Below are 20,655 nucleotides of genomic sequence, written 5' to 3'. Positions count from 1 at the left end.
TAAAAACATTCATTTTTTTCAGGCTTTACAGGTAATACAGTCTAATGTTTCCGAATTTCAGACCTTAAAGAGCTAAATAGACTGTGACTGTGCAGATTAGAGATACGCAGAGAAGCACAGTGAATGCTGGTCTGCATTTGTTTCCTCTCTTAACAGATTTATGCTTGTTATTCTATATCCTCACATGCTACACCTGTGTATCTTTACAGACAACATTATTAACCAAATCATATTCAGTAAACAAACCAAGGCCTAAAACCTCAGATGAATGTAGGCATCTAATTTAGATTTTAAGCATAAACTTTTTGGTCCAAATTATGTTTACAAATGTTCTGTGGACATAGAATTCTCTAGTTACTACATCAGGACCACCAACCTATTTTTCCTGGGTTACTGGGATTTTTGGAAGGTTGCTCTTATAATTCTTCAGAGTTACATGCTGCTCACATTTCCAACCTTTTGCACAACATGAATCCTGATTAATCTGCATGAAAGTCTTATGATGGAGGTAAAACACTGATGAGAAACAGACATAAAGGAACTAATGCCAGAATATTCAAAAGTGTCACTTAATGTTTCACACTTTAATAGCACTGCAAGTGTTCAGCACCTCATAAAATCAGACAGTAAATTTCACAGACTGCACATCCAAATACAAGGGTATAGTAGATATTTATGGAAGGTCAGGCCTTGGTGACTTAGCCAAACCAGCACAGTCTGTCAGTAAAATAGAACTGAGAATAAAATTAATGAGCCTATGCTCGGGTCACTAGGTCACACATAGGTCAAACATGAAGTCCTTTGTCTGGCTCAAGCCAGTAGAAGTGTCCCTGTGGTCATGGAAACCTTCCTTTGCCAAAAAGCACAGGGAAAGGGCTGCAGAAAGGGCTCTTATTAATTCCATTCTGCGTTTGAATAGTTCAGCTTTTCTCATCTACACAGATCTCTCACCTTTATGAGATCACTAAAATGTCATTGACCGGGCTGATGGCCTTAGACTTGGGCAAATCTCACTCAACTGTGAATTTGCCATGAACCTTGTATAAGACCTAGGTAAGCTCCTTTCCTTCTTTGTCCCTTGATTCCCCATCTGAAAAATGGGCATATGTGTGTAGCATAGAAAAGATAAAAGCAGTAAAAACTGCAAGGTGTTCAGGTAATGAGAAGAGAGATAACATAAGAAAGAAGGATTGCTGCCTGCTGGGGAGCTATAATGATTCTTCCTATTCTGTATGTTTCTTTCTCCTATAATCATTCTTGGATGTCCATGAGTTTCCACCAATGCCCTTATCTAACATGGTTTTTTAATTCACACTCATAGTTCAATTAATTTGTACACCATGGAATGATAGCTCAGCTCATTCCCACAAGCTGCTTAACATGTGTAGCTTAAAGTACAGACAGAATTTAGAGATGGAAAGTGCTGCTCCATAAGGATTGTTGGCCAGCAGTGTGTGGGGAAGTCTCATGAGCTCCTAAAAGATCTAGTCATGTAGAGCTGGCCACGTAGATATTAGGATAAAGGTACTGAAGGCATTGATTTGTAGCCTAAAAGTGCTGCTCTAAATGCAGATGATTATGGTTAGATGCCCATTCTTTTTTGCTCACTCCTGGCTCTCAAATCCCCCACCAGAAATTAATGTCCCCTGTAATACATCAGAACACCTAGGTTTGTAACCACTTCCCAGATATTACTGGTTTAAAGTAAAAACAAAACCAGGAAACACATTAACCATAGAATCATAGAATCGTTTAGGTTAGAAAAGACCTTTAAGATCAAGTCCAACCATCAACCCAACACCACCATGCCCACTAAACCATGTCTGAAGTGCCTCATCTACATGTTTTTTGAACACCTCCAGGGATGGTGACACCACCATTTCCCTGGGCAGCCTGTTCCAATGCCTGACAACCCTCTCAGTAAAGAAATTTTTCCTAATATCTAATCTAAATCTCCCCTGGCGCAACTTGAGGCCATTTCCTCTCATCCTATCGCTTGTTACTTGGGAAAAAGAGACCAGCCCCCACCTCACTACAACCTCCTTTCAGGTAGTTGTAGAGAGTGATAAGGTCTCCCCTCAGCCTTCTTTTCTCCAGACTACACAACCCCAGTTCCCTCAGCCACTCCTCATAAGACTTGTGCTCCAGGCCCCTCACCAGCTTTGTTGCCCTTCTCTGGACACGCTCCAGCACCTCAATGTTTTTCCTGTACTGAGGGGCCCAAAACTGAACACAGTACTCAAGGTGCGGCCTCACCAGTGTCGAGTTAAGTGCCGATTAAGAAGGCCTTAGGTCAGGTCAGATTCAGTTTTGTTTTTCAAGACGGTGGACTAGGGATTGGTTACAGGAGAAGTTGAATCAGCAGAACAGATGGGGCAGAAATCCCTGGAAGCAGTGGCATGTGAGGGCTACAACTGCAATTGGGAACAATCTGATTCTACTCTAACTCAGTTCCTGTTCCAGCTCTGTCACACAAGTCCTGCTGCCCATGTGACTGGTTTTCTGGTTGTTTTTCTTCCCACAGTAGTATCCCCAAAGCTTCTCTGCTGTAAAATATCACAACATGAAAAACTAGCAACAATTTTAAAACTAGCACAGAACTTAGTTATATCAAGCATTTTCCACATCATGGTATAAAATGCCAACTAACATAACCTTGAGGCTATATGTAAGAGCAATGAAATGATTCCAGTATAAACCTGGTGGAAATTTCACAAAACAGGACATTACTGCCCAGTAACCCACTGATAAGGACCTGTCATGGCTCACCTGCTGCCTACATCAAGCAGCCTTCTAAGAAATGAAGAAAAAGCTTAAAACTTTACACATTGAAATAGAATTCTAATAAAAAATTGAGACCATTGAAACCCCTCACTTCTCAATACAGTACTATTATCCGACATGTATGCTATGAAATTACAGAGTGCATAAATCTCATCATGTTTTGGTTTAAATATATTAATGAATGAAATGTCTCCAGAAGTTAAGCCCCTGCATCCCTTTATCTGAATTTTCACAATACTTCACTGATAACAACATAACTCACTTTCCAAAGTTGTTGGTGGAAGCTTTGTCTGCTTGGAGTTAGGAAGCTGACATGAACAACTTAATAGTTGCTGAATGATAGCTGGACTGATTTGCTTGAAGTGGTCCTTAGAAATGGAGGAAGAACTGTTTTTAAAAAATATCTTCACAAGCTCATTGGCAGAGAAACAAACCTATGTAGAAAAGTATATACAGTTACTGAATATGTTGCATATACCTGCATTTAATGCTGAGGTTAAATATGGAATCTGAGAAGAACACAGGGTTATACAGCCTGGAAAAAACCTGTTTTCCATACACTCTTTTCTGGTTAAATTCCTTTAATTACTTCAATTACTTCTAATTCTTTTTTGGTTTTCCAGTTAAAACTTGATACTACTATATATTTCAGAAAGATCAGAATCTTTGGGATGAAGTAGCACAATTTCTATTGAAGCCTGTTAATGTCATGAGGATCTGACACAATAATATCTCTAAACATTTTATTGTCATATGTGCTAACAAAAATATTTTAATGCTAACACAAATCACATTCTTAGCTATTAATATAAGACTGCATTAACAGCAATAATATTGCTATTAATGTAAGATACTGCCTGTATCAAGGCAGTACTGAAATTTGTCCTTGTGCTGCATCTTTACTAATAATTTGGTCTAAAGATTACTTAATAACTGTATTATTAGAGTTACTTAAGAGTTTCAACTACTTTTTGTTCTTGTTAGAAATGTTTCTTTGTCGAAAAGAAGAATTTTTCTTGGGAACATGTGTATTTTGAAAAATTTTAATGAAGAATTGGTTTTTCATCTCCAGGATAAAAATCTAGTGAGCAGCTAGCATTAGAACCGTTCTAGTGGCAATTTCTGCAAGAACTTCTAAAAAGAAGAAGTCCAGATCAAATATGCTATTTTACTTAAAGGAATAATCTTAATTTCTTAATCTCATCTGATTGGTTGTGATTCAATTAAAAAATAATATTTGTTTCTTTCATTTAAATGAATTCTGCATCTGAGAATCAAGGGATTCCTAAATATTCTTTTCCTAATCACTGAAGCTTAGGTTTCTTTTGGGAAAAAAAAAAACAAACAACAAAACACCCCCCTATTTAAATAAAAATGTTCTAATTATCATTACTTTTAAATAACCCAATTAAAATCCATACCTTCCTGCCTTTGTTCATCCATTAGTAAAGTAAAATATGCCTTGTAGCTCACTAAGAAACTGAATGAATTGAGCACTGATACATTCATTCTAAATACCACATTCAAGTCTTCAGGATAACAGGTGATCTTGCCACCTGGATCTAGTCTGTTCTGCCTCCAAGCAGAAGGAGAGCATGAAGACAATTCAGGAGCTACCATATTGGAGAAGACCTTCAGTTTGCCTGTTCTAGTCAGTGGTTTTGACTCTAGAAGTAGGGAATGTCAAGTGGTATCAAGATGGAAGTCTAGGTTGTGGCTGGTTATGAGCAGCATGCCTCACTGGTCAGTACAGGGACTTACATTATTTCATACCTTCACCAATGACCTGAGTGACAGAACACAGTGCACCGTATCACATTCACAGATGAAATCCAACTGGAACAAGTAGTCAATATGCTGATGGCCATGGCTGCTATTTAGAGGGATCTTGACAAGCCAAAGAAATGGGCTGACAAGACCTTCATGAAGATCAGCGAAGAGAAATTTATTGCACTTCAAACAGAATCATAGAATCATAGAATCATAGAATCATTTCGGTTGGAAAAGACCTTCAAGATCATCGAGTCCAACCATCATCCATGCCCACTAAACCATGCCCTGGAGTACCCTGTCCACTCGCTTTTTGAATACCTCCAGGGATGGTGACTCAACCACTTCCCTGGGCAGCCCATTCCAATGTTTGACAACCCTCTCAGTAAAAAAATTTTTCCTAATATCTAACCTAAATCTCCCTTGCCTCAACTTGAGGCCATTTCCTCGTGTCTTATCTCCAGCCACCTGACAGAAGAGACCAACACCCACCTCACTACAACCCCCTTTCAGGTAGTTGTAGAGAGTGATATGGTCTCCCCTCAGCCTCCTCTTTTCTAGACTGAACAACCCCAGATCCCTCAGCCGCTCCTCATAAGACTTGTGCTCCAGGCCCCTCACCAACTTGGTTGCCCTTCTCTGGACACGCTCCAGCACCTCAATGTCTTTCCTGTAGTGAGGGGCCCAAAACTGAACACAGTACTCGAGGTGCGGCCTCACCAGTGCCGAGTACAGGGGAACAACCACCTCCCTGTTCCTGCTGGCCACACTGTTCCTGATACAGGCCAGGATGCGATTGGCCTTCTTGGCCACCTGGGCACACTGCTGCCTCATATTCAGCCGGCTGTCAACCAGCACCCCCAGGTCTTTCTCTGCCGGGCAGCTTTCCAGCCACTCTTCCCCAAGCCTGTAGCGCTGCATGGGGTTGCCGTGACCGAAGTGCAGGACCTGGCACTTGGCCTTGTTGAACTTCATACAATCGGCCTCAGCCCATCGATCCAGCCTGTCCAGATAACCCCATGCATCAATAAAGGCTAGGAAAACTGACTGGAAGGTAGCTTTACAGAAAACACCCTTGGGGTCCTCACAGACAACTTGAACATGAGTCACCAGTGTGCCCTTATGGCACTGAAGGCTAAGTGCATACTGGGCTGCATTAGCAAGAGTATAGCCAACAGGTAGTGGAAAAAGATGATCGCCCTCTACTCAGGACATATGAGTCCACATTTGGACTATGTCCAGTTTAATAACCAGCAGTACAAGAAAGACATTGGCAAATTGGGGGAAGTCCAATGGAGGGCCACCAAGATGGCTAGGGAACTGCAGGACATGATGTGCAGGAAGAGGCCGAGGGATCTGAGTGTGTTCAGTATGGAGAAGAGAAGGTTTGGGGGGTATTTTAAATCTTCAACTATCTAATGGGGGCTATAGGGAAAATAGAGCCAGAGTCTTCTCAGAGGTGTACAGCAAAAGGATGAGAGTTAATAGGTATTAGTTGCAGGAGGGAAAATTCCAATTTGCTATAACAAAAAAAACATCAAAATAAGGGCAATAAAGCACTGGTAGAGGTTTCCCAGAAAGACTATGGAATCTCCATCTTCGGAGACATTCAGAATTCAACTGGACGCGGCCATGTGAAACTTGATCTGACTTTGACATTGGCCTGTTTTGAGAAGTAGGATAGACAAGATGAGGTCCAGGATTACTGTGAACCTAAATTTTAATGTGATTTTGTTATCAGGAATTTTAAATGAAAAAGGAAGATCTCATCTGGAAAATAAACTGTCCACCCACACATAAAAAAATAGTTCTTAATGCTTATTTAGTAAAAAGTTCTTGTAAGACTTGAGGCATGACGACCTGCATCTTTTCCAGTTGCAAGACCTAGACTTTTAAGCTTTTTAACATACAGAGGCAGAGCACTAAGTCTCCATTAGTAAAGTAACTATATGTGTACTCCTGGAGGATGATATCGAAGAAACAAGTAAATAGAATTTGCATATTGTCATATGAAAAACTGGATGGATGGACAGATGGATGGATGGATGATTTTGTTTCCAAAATCCATGTTCCTTTAATGAGGAAAAATAAATTAATACATACAATATTGTGAGATAGTTTAATGGAACTTAATATTATTGCTCTTATTAGATCATCTGCTACTTGTTTTATATGCATTTTTTAAATTAGTAGAGACAATGATGACTTAAAAAGAAAGCAGTGACCTTTTCTCTGTGATAATGTTTCAAAATATAACTCCTATCTAAAAATCAAATTACAGATCTTAATGTAGTTAGCAAACACAAGCCATAAATGAGTCAATGCCTCATATGCAGCAGCATCTGTTACTAATGGAGCACAATGGCTATTATAGGCTTGTGCAGAAAGCAGGAGACAAAATTATCAACACAACACTGAAACACAAACCCTTCTAATGGAATGATATGTCAAAGAAAATAGACATAGCTAGAAAGTAGAGGAATGGAATAAACCCGAGAAACTAGGAATTAATACAGAAGAGAAATTCTCTTCTCTCCAGATGTTTCTTTGTGATTTTTTTTCATCTGTACGGAATATTTGGCTCAGTTTGACTCCCAAGCCTCAGATAACTCCCCTGCATACTTATCTTTTGAGTTACAGTCAGTATCAGAAGTTCAATTATAAATTCTTCTATTGCTGGAGAACAATTTTACTTCTTGTAGAGATAGTTATCACTACTGATTTCTGTCCTTCATAATTTAAAATTAATATGAAACACATTTAAAATGACCTTCATTTAAAATTATTTTGAGACCCCATTAAATGCCTCATCATGCTGATCAGCATGATTCTTTTGTGGTCAGCTGGAAAGGAATAAACATATTGATAGAGTCTGTATTCCACATGCAATAAAATTAAACAGATAAATATCTATCAGAATGGCATTTAACCAGATGCCATTTGTCTCAATTCCACACCATAAAATGACCACACAGAAAAAGTCAATTGCACATCACTTATTCTCCTAAATGGAGAAGAAACATTGTGTTTGAGTTAACTTAAATTGTAAAGAACTGACAACAATAGAAACATATTCTTTGAAGTATATATCTCAAATATATACGTCAAAATATATAGAAGGTATATACTTTGAAGTTTCCTTTTTTGTCTAAGGAATGTCTTCCAGTCTAAAGGATGGAAGTCAGTTACCATCTTAATCATTGTGATAAACAAAATTTATTTATTTTCAAATATTTAGGATAAGGATAAAATCACCTGCAATAAGCCACTGTCCTTCAAAGCCCTCAAAGAGGGTACTGGGTAGTAGCTAAAGTTCTGTTCTATAGACTCTATACTTTCTAAAGGAGGCTTCTGGACTCCATAGATGGCTATTAAAAGCATTTGAAAATGCCCAATCTTCAGTTTACAGAAGCCTTTTAAAAACAACTTACACAGAAACCTTAATTTACTTTTTTTCCTTAGTACCGAACACTCATTCTGTCTACAAGATCACTTAAGTGGCCCTAGAAGCTCTGCAACATAAGAGCACAAGAAATCTCTAATAAATGTGTGAAAGCATTGAAGCCATGGTACTACAGTCCTCTGTATCTTGAAGAAACACCTGATTCCACGGAACACTAGCCATTCTGTTAGCCCCTCCCAGCTACTTTAATCACACATTCAACATCCATAAAGTTCTTCCCGCAATTAATATTTAAACAAACATAACTGTATAAAAATATATTTTAATCAGTATCTACATGACTTTTTGAAACTAACAAATTTTACCTCAGAAATAATGTAGTGTTTGCAAACCAATTTGAACTTTTATTACTGAAATTCTGTGACCAATACTATAACAACATAAAAATAAATTAACCTGGTCCCAATCTGTGCTCCTTTCATGATCTTCAAAATAACCTTTCAGATAGTCTCCTTTTGTATGGTTTCCTTTGACTAGAATATTTCTGGTTCCAATATCTCTGATTGCCATACTATAACGTCTTCTTTTGTGACTGTGGAATTGTCCATTTACAGTGCAGGTCTTTTTGGCTGCGAGCACATTTAGTAGTTGTTCTAGTTCTAGTAATTCATTAGAAAACAGATATGTTACCATGGGAAAATACACACACTTAAAAAGATAAAACCAAAAGTAATTGTTAAAATTTTGTTAGTTGTAACATTAATTCAACCTCATTTTAATACTTTTTTCTCTCCTCAGTTTGGTACTGTAGGGAATTTCTGCTTAATAGCTCTAGAAGTTCAAGACACCTATGTACTCAGCCTTTCCTTCTTTACAGTACCACACTCAGATGTTTTGCCTATGACTATCTCAGAGGAAAACAGATGTGACAGAAAGACAATTTATCTTCCATTTAATCACTGAAGTCTGCCAAAGTTATCTACAAACTACTGCTAAATAGCTTCACTGTTCTTCAAATTTTCCTGTGTAAAAGTAACACCATGCTAAGACACCATGGCCAGAGTAGTCCAGAAAGACAGATCCTTTATCGGGTGTCCTGAAAGCAATCCTCAGGATGCTATGCTGCCCTTCGCACTCCAGAAGTGGAACACGGGGCAGCAGATTTTCTCTCTCCTGTGGTGAATCTGGAAGCATGCCTGTTTACAGCACTGAAGTAGGAAGGAGGGAGCCCTAATCCAAACCTGAGACAATGCAGGGATGTATCCCATGACATAGCTTGAGTGCAGTGGGTGTGCCTGCTAACGAAATAAATGCTTGGTTATATGAGGAGGCGTGCTCTATCCTGTCTTACTTATCACCTTCCTTCACCCCTGCATTTTCAAGATGAAGCCATAGTGATAGTTTCCGTAAACCTGAGTTTGTCCATTTGAAACAAAAGCAGTCCACAAATTAATTTCAAAAAGGCATTTAGATCAATGAGATTAAGAATGTTTCCATGAGATAATGCTTTATTTTTTAATGGTGTTATTCAGAAAAAGCAAATGGAATAATCTTAACGGTAAATCTTACAAAAAAGGCTTGTGATAAGTTGTTTGTCTGTTTTCTTTGTCTTGAGCAAACAGATCTGAACAGAGCTGAATCTAGATTTGTTTTCTAAATGTAGTCAACTCTGGGGGTTTTTTTCCATGCTGCCAGTTCCTTGCCCTTTCCTGCAGTTACCATTAAGTATTTAAATAAATTTAAAGGGACAATTTAATTAGCTTAGGCTTAAAATATACTTACACTGTAACAAACTGATTAAGAATATTTTTTTGTTTCTCTCAATGACACCCTAACTCCACCAACCATAAAGTCTTGCTATTGTCTTCACTGACACCTGGATTTCACCATATATAGCTATTTAGTAGCACTGTGCCCAGATGGCTCCATCCATTCTTGTGAGTCTATTATTTTAGAAGATCTGGCTCGGCAAATTTAAAGGAAGAGTTTTGCTGCAAAACCAGTTTATGCAAGAACAATCTAGGAGTCCAAGTTTAGGGCTGAGGCTTTTGTTCTTTTTTTAATTATTCACTTCTGCGATTCAATGTACTTCTGTGTAACCTAAGAGTGGTAAAAATGTTTTTACCTGTGCTTAATTCAACTTTTTAACCTGTTTTAACCCATACTTAATGTAACTTTTTAAAAGTGCTTTGAAAAGCTTGTAAAGTGTTGCTATTCTCAGTTACCACAAACAGGGAAAAGTAGATGTCTTTTATAATAAGTTTCTAAATCTATAGTAGGCCCCTGAGTTGATGGTTTAGCTTCTTAAACTGCTACGCATGCAGAGTCTTTTACAGAACATAATAGCAGCTGCTGAGAACTCAACACTTGTGTTTTCTATTTTTTTTTTTCCATTTTTGGACCACTCAGAACTCTCCTATACTTGTATTTATTTATGGTTAAGTAGCATTTCTGATACGTCTAGCAACAGAGCTCCTGAAGAAAATGAACTTTGCATATTCCAGACTCACTGACTGGGTACTAAGATCAGAAGGTGGGTAGGGAAGCACAAACCACAAAGATGTTTTCAGGTACAGCAGGCAGGTATCAGAGAGCATTTGGTCAAAACAGAGTGGCCTGTATCTATTTCATCTCTGCTGGGGGTACATCTACACTGAGGCGTGAGTGACTAAGGTGCCTAATCTGGCTACCATACATGAATTATCCCATCTACCCCTAAATGAGTCTTGCAGTGTATAAAGATCTGCATAAAGAAGCAATGTAAATGAGGCCCCAGTGAACTGTACCCTCACGGCTAGATTGCCACTCTCAGAGCTCTTTTGGGTAGTAATTAAGTAATAAATTAATGTGATGGCACACATTTAATAATCTCAGCAACAATTTGTTTTATACCTCTCAGAGAATTATCAAAATAAGGAGTTTCTTTTCCAATCTTGTTTTTAAATTTAGAAGAGACGACTTAACAGCTCTAAAATGAAATGGCATTTAAATCTAAAATGAAGTACAGTAAGTCCTTTAGGCACTTAAAAATAGTTTACGTCAAATGTGTGTTGCAAAAGTTAACTAGAGATGAATAAATAGCTTACCTGTCACTTGGAGCTCAGTGGTACTGTTTAGAGAACTGAAAATATATTTTATAAAGAATTCAGGGGAGGGCAAACTTGCTTTCCCCATACAGACTCCTTGGAGAGCCAGAGTAATGATTAAAGCAGCCAGGCGTGGAAGAGTGTTTTCATCAGCACCATCTCTGTCCATTATATCAGCATTTTTCTCCAGAATACTCACATCGACACACTGAAATCAGGAGAAAACAGCATGAAGACAACCCTGGTCACCTACATTTAAATAATCAGAGTGACAGGAGGAGAAACTGGAGATAACACTTCCCCAGACAGCCAGAGTAGAAAAAATACTAAGATTAAAGCTCTAATTGACAGCAGGACAGCAAATGCAAAACAGCGGACATTTCCAGGAGAACAGGCATAGTATAAAAAACCTGAAATTTTACTCAGTGTCTGATGGGGAAGAAGTACAGTCCTTCATTCAGGTTATTTTTCCTTAGTGTTATTTTCATGCTGTTTCTATTATTCCTGTGTCCTCCTCAATTGCATCTACATCTACTTCCAGAAAGTGGCAGAAAAGGGAGGAATTTTTGTTAAGGCACAAGAAATTGACTCAAATAATACAGACTTTAACTCTTTATCTCAAACTTCAGAAAGAATTCTCTTAATGTTTTTAGTTCCCTATCTATTAAATGGAATCCAAAATTTGTTATGGGGCAGTTACCTGGGGACAATATGGAAAGATATAATTCTGCAGATAAAGGGTGACTTCCCTGCTGGGTGACCAAACAGGAGCAGTAGGCAGTCGTGTATACCCATGTGTGTGGATGTGTGCAGGTCTGAAGTGAGGGAGCAGGGTACAGCTCTCTCAGTTACCTGGAAACTTATCCCTGTTTTCTTCCATTTCTGCCCTTCTTGTTTATTTTCACTGCAAATGGTTGGGGTTTGAAAGAAACAAAAAAAAATTGGCAAAAATTATTCATTTGTCTGTAACCAATATTAACTAAATTGAAAAGTCAACTAGATGAGCCAGTACAGTAATAATTTATTTTATACCTACTCATCTCTCTATATATGCCTTAAACACTGCAGAGAAGAGGCTGGCATTTCTTTTCCTGTCCATCCATTATACATTTAAATTTCCACAACCCAAAATTTCATCCCTCATTTCAAATAATATATTATTTGAATAAGATTAATAATTATGACTGAGAAGAGGATATTTTCTGTGAAACCAAAACATGTAAAAAGCCACTAAAAATGCTTTTCTTCTATTACTACCCTGCATCATCAGCCATTTTCCATAACTCAAGTGTTGTGATGCTAAGCATTAGATAGTCTATAATGTTCTGAGTATCTTTCATAAAAAAAACCCCTGTTTTCCCTCGTGTCAGTGAGCAGTGAAGTCTCAGTTACTGAAAAGGCTTGACAACTGATTATACTGCCAGCATAAACAAACAGACCACACAGTAAAGCACTTTATGGTTTGTTATTCTATCTTGACATGCCAAATACCCACCGATGCCTCTTTACAGTTGCCCAGATACCATTGGAGTTCTTGGAAATCGGCACGTTCACCAAGACTCAGAACCAAAAGTACTGGTCAATGAATAATTTATGATGGGAAACGATTACACAAAGAACACAGAAAGAGGAACTGGAGGCCCTCAACATCCTGCTGCACAGCCAGGACTCCTAGCCATCTTCTGTTTGCGTAGGAAACTCTACTACAGTATGGTGTAAATTAAAATCTAATGAAATGAAAAAGAAAAGGGCAAATTCAAACTTTGCAATAAACCAAATTTAACTGTATATTACGAACAGTTCTAAGGGGCTTTTCACATGAGATCAACCTGTACTTTAGGAGTTATCAAATCTGGCAAAAACTTATTTTATTGTCCATTACAAGGAAAAAAGTTTTTCTTTAGATTGTGAACTCTAGAATATTATTCTATTATTTTATAGACCCTACTTGAGATAAGGAATAATAAACAGTGGTGAGAAAACTCACTGCATATTTCCTGACTTAGAAAGGATGTCTTCAGCTGAATATACTTAGTATGCTTTTTTTTTTTTTTTAAACTTTAAATTTAAGCTTATCTGTATCAGTCTTTCTACAAGGCATACTCGTGCTGGTAGATAATTAATCACAAATGTATGTGTCCCAGCTGAAGGAAACTATCATATCTTTGGACAGATTCCTTATTCCACCCTGCTTTGGATGGACATGGAAGTGCAGGCCCTGGCAAGGATTTCATCACAGCAAAATGATTCATCATCTCTGCTATACAGCCAGATCAGTTTTGGAGCTGTTCTGCTTTATACCATAAATACAATCACTGCTAGTATATCTACACTAGTAAATACAAGAGATGAGAAAGTATTTTCTGTCCTTGAAGCCAAGCGCAAGATCTTGCATCCACACAGCTATGCTCTTTTCCATCTGCCCTAAGCAGAGCAACTGCATCTAAATTACCTATTAGGAATGGTCCCTAATATGCACTATCTCCCCAACCATGTCCCAGCGGACTCTGGAAGTGCTAGGTAGCACATGCCAAAAGCAAGTCAAGGAGAAGGCTAATATTAAACAGCACATACAACAAAAGACCAATGTTCAGCCTGTGCTCTCACACTGTTATTTACCAGTTTTTTGGGGGACCATGATACTGACAAAATGTCTGAACTAGCTTAAAGGCATTATATCACTAACAAATATGAAGTTATTTTTACTTATGTTTTCTTTACCTGGCTTTCAGAAGTTTTAAAATGTTGTCTTACTGCAGCCAAAATATCTTCAGTTTCATTCCGTGAAAAATAATAACAGTCTTCATCATGTCTTAAACTGAGCATACTCTGTAGGTAAAATTTATAATCCTTATTATTCAAGCTGAGTTCTGAAGAACACACATCTCTATGATGAAGAATGTAGTATAGAAGAATAAGAGAAATTCTCTCAAATACTTCTTCGCTGAGATGGTCTTCTAAATCTCCACCAGCTATTAGTAACAAAGTCTCTGGTTCAAGGCACTGTGAAAACATAAAAATGAATGGAAATTCAACTCAAGTAACACATTGCCAGTCATCTGCAAATACAATTAGAGAGGAGAACAGAATTCAACTCTTATACTTAAGGGATCGAACCCAAGCCTACACAGATGCAGGCTGATAGAACGGCAGGAGGAGGGTGCAGTTAATTCATTGCAGTTCTATGGCTGCAAGATCACATCGTGGTTTTTTCCAGACCTCCTTCTGGTTTTAAGAAATGCAAGTATTCAAGGGATTTAAGATTTACTACAAAACAGGACTAAATCTGATCAATCGTTGTAGAGAATTGAAAGTCTTCCACTGGCTTCAACAGATTATATTTCTGGTTATAAATATATTAGATAAGGGCTAGGGCTATTCATATTTTCACCCGTGCATTCTATATGTGTTTATACTACAAGACAAAGACCGTATCTGGACTGTAGTTAATTCAGGATATGTAAACAGAAGTTATATCATATTTAATGCACTGTTAAGAGACTTAATTGACCCTGCAATCATACAGCTATTTTTATTTTTTCTCAATTAATTCTGTAAACTGGAACAATTCAGCCCAGTGCACAGAGCCAGCACAAGGTCTTCAACACCATTTAGTCCTCCAAATGCATTTCAAGAGGGACTGAAATCATATACTCACCCTGTGCAGGCATTCTATCTGAGCACAGATGTTTTAAATGCATATATATATATATATATATATAAACCCCTCCATTTTTCTTGATACAAAGACACTTTCTAGAAACTTTTGCCAGCTCAAGCAAAAGTCAGTCTTTAAAATTAGACCAGAATACTATTAGAGCTCTGTGTCAGGCTATGGGAAATAAGATACTGAATTCCAGAATAAAGAATCTTTCTTGAAGAGATCCTGTAACTGTTGTCATTCATTGTGCAGCTGTTTTTTTCCAACTGGCTCCTTTCCAAGCATGTTATAGCCGTGTCAGCTAATCTCAACTACTATGGTAGAGCAGCCAGACTGTACATTTCAGAGAGGAAACTACCACACATGAACATACTATGGGAGGATCAAAACTGCACTCTAATAAATTCATGAATCCAGACAGAATCTAGTTTGTCAGACTAAATTGTTTGTGGCTATGAGCATGACATGTTGGTCAGTGTGGCTCACCTTGTATGTTCGTTCATTTTCCTACACAGAAGCTGAGTAGAATCAAATACACATTGTCGTGTTCAGAAGCCAATGTTCCTTGGAGGAATTGAGAGAGCTGCTGCTTTTTAATAGAAATAATTCTAAGAAAAATTCTCACAAATACTGTCAAAAAAAAGAGAGCTGTGGATGGTAATTGCCAAATTAGATATTTATACCTGTAAATAAACTAGATTACAGTATGATCCACTGTGCCCTGCCTAAATTGTATCAAGATATATAATTCTTTTTCAAATGCATGTCTCTGAGCATTAGTATTTGGGCTAGGAGGAATACAGCTATTCTGTTTTCTGTCCCAAAAGACCTCAAGTTAGTCAGCCAGCCTTTTCAAACACTCCGTAGTAATACAATAAACATACTGCATGTAGTGGAAGGTTTTCAAGGACTTCTATACCATTTCAAAACCCAGTGAGGATAAATTGTAATCAGCGAGGCTGTTGTTTGCTCTTGCAAGGAAGATGACTGAAAAGGAAATTGGAAGGAAGCAGGTGTGTTGTAAAAGATGCAGCTACTCCATAGTATATGGGTAACCCATAGAAAGTGACCCTTGAAGAGGTATCAGGAGAATATAAATTGGTTCATCACTGGTTATTTTGCTATTACTAATATTTTAAGGCATAACCATCTGCATGGCCTTGGTTTAGAAATGTGTATTCACTATGAAAAAGAGGCCAACTTCGAACCTGGCCACTGAACACTGAGTTTCTTTTGTTTAAGAGGCCAGAAGTTAGAAAAAATTATCTTACCATTGCAAGAAATATATTACTTTTGTGTGCTTAGGAGATAAAGCAGTGTCAGATGCCATTCAATAGCTGCCAGCCCCTGCCCAAAGAGTCTTGGGGCCAATATGTAACAACAAACCAAAAAAGGGTCTAAAAAACTGTTAAACTTCACTGCTTTTAAATACCCATTGGAGACATTATTAAAAAAGAAAAAAAAAAAATCTGAAAAGAAAGTCATGTGAAAGGTTGGACCAGATGATCTTTCCAGGTCCCTTCCAACCTGGGCTGTTCTGTAATTCTGTGACTGGAATCCTGGGTTTAGAAGGGAAAGTTGAGTCTGAAATCAATTAGTTATTCCCTACAAGTATGGGAAAAAAAATGCCAAGCTAAGGTCGGGCATTCTGTTTCAAATTTTGACCGTCTTGAAGGATACTGCTTCTTGCACAGTTTTTGCTATCTTGGTTTACCAAATCTTGTTAAATCATCTTGGAAGATTTCAGCACAGTGGGCTGCATGTGACTGAAGATGCCGTCTCTCTCTCATGGATTTTCTATAGACAATGGTCTTCATGTGGCACTGGCAGCGCAGGATGTGTGCGGTGTTACTGACACAGCCAACACTGAGAAGTACTGAAAATAGCGAAAGTACTCAAATTCTTCCCACAGGAAATTTCCAAGACGAAGACTAAACAGAGTGGAAGTCCTGACCAAAGTAAGCCCCAGCTAAGTTTCACTTCGATTTCTTCCAGCCAAGGACGCAGTGGGCATGCTCTCCACAAATACAAGAAAAAATACAGCAGTCCAGAGAAGCAAAACAAAGAGGGAGAAAAGAAGGCCTAGACCCCTGTTTTGTGAAGTTTAGGAGGACTCTATACCCATTACTGTTTAATACATTCTCAGCTTTTGATCTGGGTCCGTATCTGGTACGTATCCATTTCCTATAAGTGCAAAGAGAAAAACTACACAATCATCTCCTTCATAAAAATTATCCATTTAGGGAATAACAGGCCCCTACATTATTTATGTATAAGATTTCACATTGGGGCTTATATGAAAAATGGGAGCGTTTGCAGAAGGGGCCAATTAAGTGAGTAGTTGTCTACTGCACAGGAGAAAAAGACCTCTGTTTCATTGGCTTGGCGGATTGCCAAGAATAGTATACTGTGAAAGCATTCACCTTTATGACCATCCTCATAATTCTGATATAAAGTGACACTCTGCTGCATGTAGGTCACTGAACAATGCCAGAGCTAGAGTAACGTTAATCAAAGCCAAGACTGACCAAGCCCTTTGTAGTCCCTTTCAGCTAAGTTGCTCACTTACCACTGTCTCTGTCCTACCAAAACCTATGACCTTATAGTTCCTTTCTTTGTCAAATCAGGAATCGGTTCTGAAAATATTCTCAACTCAACTAGACAGACAAACCTTCTGTGACGCTGTACCTTGGACTATTTCCAGTTTCAATTTGGATTTGTGGATTCATTGTTCTGCCTTTGATTTTCCTTGACCTGAACCGGTTACCAAAACCCTCCCCTAAAACTTGAATATTTCAGTGAAGCAGCACATAAATCTGAGACAATCCTGTCTGGGTTTTATTTTTATGAACTAAAATCCAGAACAAAAAAAAAGTGGCAGAACTGGTCCCCCATTTTTACCTATGTCTTGCCACAGTGGAAATCCTCTGTGATCCAAATTCAAGCTCATGCTTTTATAGTTAGATCAGGGTAAAGTAGAAAAATCTTTGTTGGAAAATAAACACTTGACAACTTTCAAAGAAAAATTATTACTGTTATACGACTGAAGCATGGCATTTTTAAGGAATGCCTGTCATGTTTTGAATATCTCTTCATGAGCTTAAACAATAAATATTAATAATTCAGAATGAAACGACTAAAGTAGGGACAATGTTTTTATGCAACAACAAGCCCTTTACATGTTTAGGTTTTGTATTCAGGAGAGTATCACTCTAATAAATAATTTTAAAACTCACTGACAATCCTGTAAAGATATCCCTCATTAATTGAAGCACTAACCAGATTACAATCCTCTTGCATGCCATAAATCCGCTGTGGGCACTCAGCTCTCTCCAGTAACATTTTGACCAGTTCTCGTGAGTGGTTCATGTGGAGCTCAGTGTTGTCAGCTGAAAGAACGCGTAAAACTTCCATCAGATAGCCTCGGCTGGGAGCATAGCTGCCATCCTGCCCATGCTCTTCCCCAGGCTGTCCTTCAGCAATGAGCACGCTGAATATGAAAGCAGAACATACCACGCCAAGAGCTGGATGCTTGGTCAGAAAACACATCTCCTCTTCCTGCAGTGCGTGAGCTGCACTGAATGTTGAATTGTTGTTTGCACTTCACAGCTTAAACTTGAAACCTGAGGAATCTGAATGGTAAAGGGGAAAAAAACCCCAACCCCTTAATTAGTGTGAATGCAATATGTTTGAAAGGATTTATTAATTGGTTGGCTAAGCTGATTTGCAGTGACAAGCTGTTTTAGAACAATAGGGAGCCTGTAAGGGCTTTACAGCCCAGAACAGCAGGAAACTAAGACAACCATGGCCTTAAAACTTCTGTAGAATTACCAACAAGAGATTGACTCAAAGTGCCCTTCCCTCCTCATAAAAGTAAAGTGTATGGTTTTCATTTCAGTGTTATGTTATTGCATTCACTAATAGTCCTCTTCAGTAAGAACAGGAAAAAAACCATAGCTTTCACTTTCATTCCATTGTGAAACAGGTTTTTGTAGCAAAAATAGCTGTAAATAAAGATTACTATTCCAATTTTGAAATGAATGTGCAGTAATTATGTTACACAGCAATGATATAGAGCAGGTTTTATTTTCAAAACACTTTACCAACGTTACCAAACTCCAGCTATACAACACAAAACAAGAATGAACAGGATTTACTTAAAAATTAGTGATATTTTATGATCAGACAAAAGAGTTACAAAACTGAGGTCATAATTTCATTCATAGAACTTAGTGAATAAACAAAACAAACACACCAGAAGCAACAAGTTTTACTTGTTAAGTCTAGATGCAAAAGACATTTTGTACTGTAAATCTGTCTTGTCACTATCCTTCCTAATATACCATCGCCTCTGCTTTAACAATAATCTATCTCAATATCAAAGTGAAAGAAACATAAAAGAGTTTCACTTCTGTTTTCCACAAAGAGGTTTTCATTTTACTGATGGGCAAATGTTGGCAGTGACATACATTTTTAGATGATAATGCACGTGTTAAACAGCCACACATAAGTTCACCTTCTTTTAACTGCAATATGATACGTGTGTGTCCTATGTTAAAGGAAACTCTGCTAACAAAGCATTTAAAATGAAAAGAGAACTGCTTAATTCAAATTGGCATTCACTCAGATAAATGTTAGTATGTTTTTAGATGTTAGGAAATCTTTTGGTGTTTAGATATATTTTACTGTTAGCAATTAGGAATATGTATCGTTACGAGGACGCGCTTATTTCTAAACATTATTTTCTTACCTTCTGAAGGGAAAAAGAATGCTTGTGTATCTAGCTTTGTGGCCTTCTGAATCCTCAGAAGTATTTAGCTGCTGGAAGCCCAATGTTTTTAAAATTCCTTGATGGTGCTCTGGAAGCTGGAGAGGATTAGTTTATTGCTGCCTTGAAAAGTTTTCAGTTGCTATGGAGAGAGCTGCTCTTAAGGTAACAATGGAGGTGGATAGGAATTAGTACATGTTCTTCTTGGCAAGTTCTAAGCATCACGTTGTTGAATGTATTTCACATATTTTAGTAGTTATCATTTATGTAAACAGTCTCTATTTTAGCAGTGCAAGATGTATAAAATCTATTGAAGAATGTATTTCATTACAATGAATAATACATGCAAGCACTCTAACTGTTCTCTACATTACATTATCTGATCAATTTTACAACAAACCTGAATTTCTTTTTTTCATCAAAACATTACTCTTTTTGCAAATATGTGAACAGAATAGAAATAGAAATATTTTCAAGCACTTCCATAGAAAAATGTTATTTTTATTTGGGAAACACTGTCCATAGAGAACAGGCTCTTTCATCCCCACTTCCTCTGTGCCACCTTTGCACCAATTAAAAAAGCTGGGATAACTCAGTCTGCAGTGAAAAAAAATTTCTTCCACCCACTCAGATTTTCCAGAGGGATGCTGTTACAAAGTTGCCATTTACGTCACTATGCCACTACAATACTATTGTACTGGAAGGTAGTGAAAACTGTCATGACTGACAGATTTCCAGAGCAACAGGTACAACAGTCATATCATTCTCCCACCTTCCAAACCTTCCGTGCGATAATGAAGACTTGGCATCTCAGCTGGCTCAACAAATCCTGTGAAGCAGTAAGCCTGTAGTAATGGAGACGTCATAATTCTCTTTAAAGCTAGATTGACAAAAAATCCTGGGTTCTAAAATGCATGTAGCGTTTCTTACAAGGTGGTGAGCTCAAAGGCAACAGCCTTGTTTTAGTAAGGCTGAGAACTGGCAACTGATACTGACTATAAAAAAAAATTAACCTGACAACACTAGCTTGAGGGAAGTACAAAATATAAACAAATATTCTCAGAAATACAAAGTACAAGTACATGGAAGTATGTACAAACTCTTGTGTGATCAAGGCTGAGCTTTTTAAAAGTCAGTCCTACTACTAGATACTCAAGTACAAGCCCCTCCCCCACCGATTTGT

At 37.9% G+C, this 20,655-nt stretch overlaps 1 protein-coding gene across 6 annotated transcripts in view; it reads right to left on the bottom strand.

The window, feature by feature from the left end:
* The window catches only part of SLC39A12 (solute carrier family 39 member 12), a 38,282-nt gene extending 18,728 nt beyond the window's left edge, over positions 1-19,554 (bottom strand). For 4 of the 6 annotated variants that reach the window (XR_008237505.1, XM_052803701.1, XM_052803711.1 and 1 more), the window contains exons 1-6: positions 19,455-19,554; positions 17,984-18,336; positions 13,765-14,046; positions 11,044-11,251; positions 8,414-8,616; positions 3,047-3,218 (exon numbers count right to left, since the gene is read on the bottom strand). Coding sequence is in view for 5 of the 6 variants with exons in the window: in XM_052803701.1 (XP_052659661.1) it covers positions 3,047-3,218; positions 8,414-8,616; positions 11,044-11,251; positions 13,765-14,046; positions 17,984-18,253 (1,135 nt within the window). In the remaining variant the exon portion in view is untranslated. Of the gene's footprint in view, positions 1-3,046; positions 3,219-8,413; positions 8,617-11,043; positions 11,252-13,764; positions 14,047-17,983; positions 18,337-19,454 lie in introns of those variants that run through there. The other 2 variants (XM_052803743.1, XM_052803734.1) reach the window with 2 other exon arrangements.
* Positions 19,555-20,655: the final 1,101 nt, after the last annotated feature.

This window comes from Harpia harpyja, chromosome 1, assembly GCF_026419915.1.
Source record: "Harpia harpyja isolate bHarHar1 chromosome 1, bHarHar1 primary haplotype, whole genome shotgun sequence".
Classification (NCBI taxonomy): domain Eukaryota; kingdom Metazoa; phylum Chordata; class Aves; order Accipitriformes; family Accipitridae; genus Harpia; species Harpia harpyja.
The sequence above is the reverse complement of the archived record's forward strand: the minus strand, read 5'-3'. Positions and strand labels throughout refer to the sequence as shown.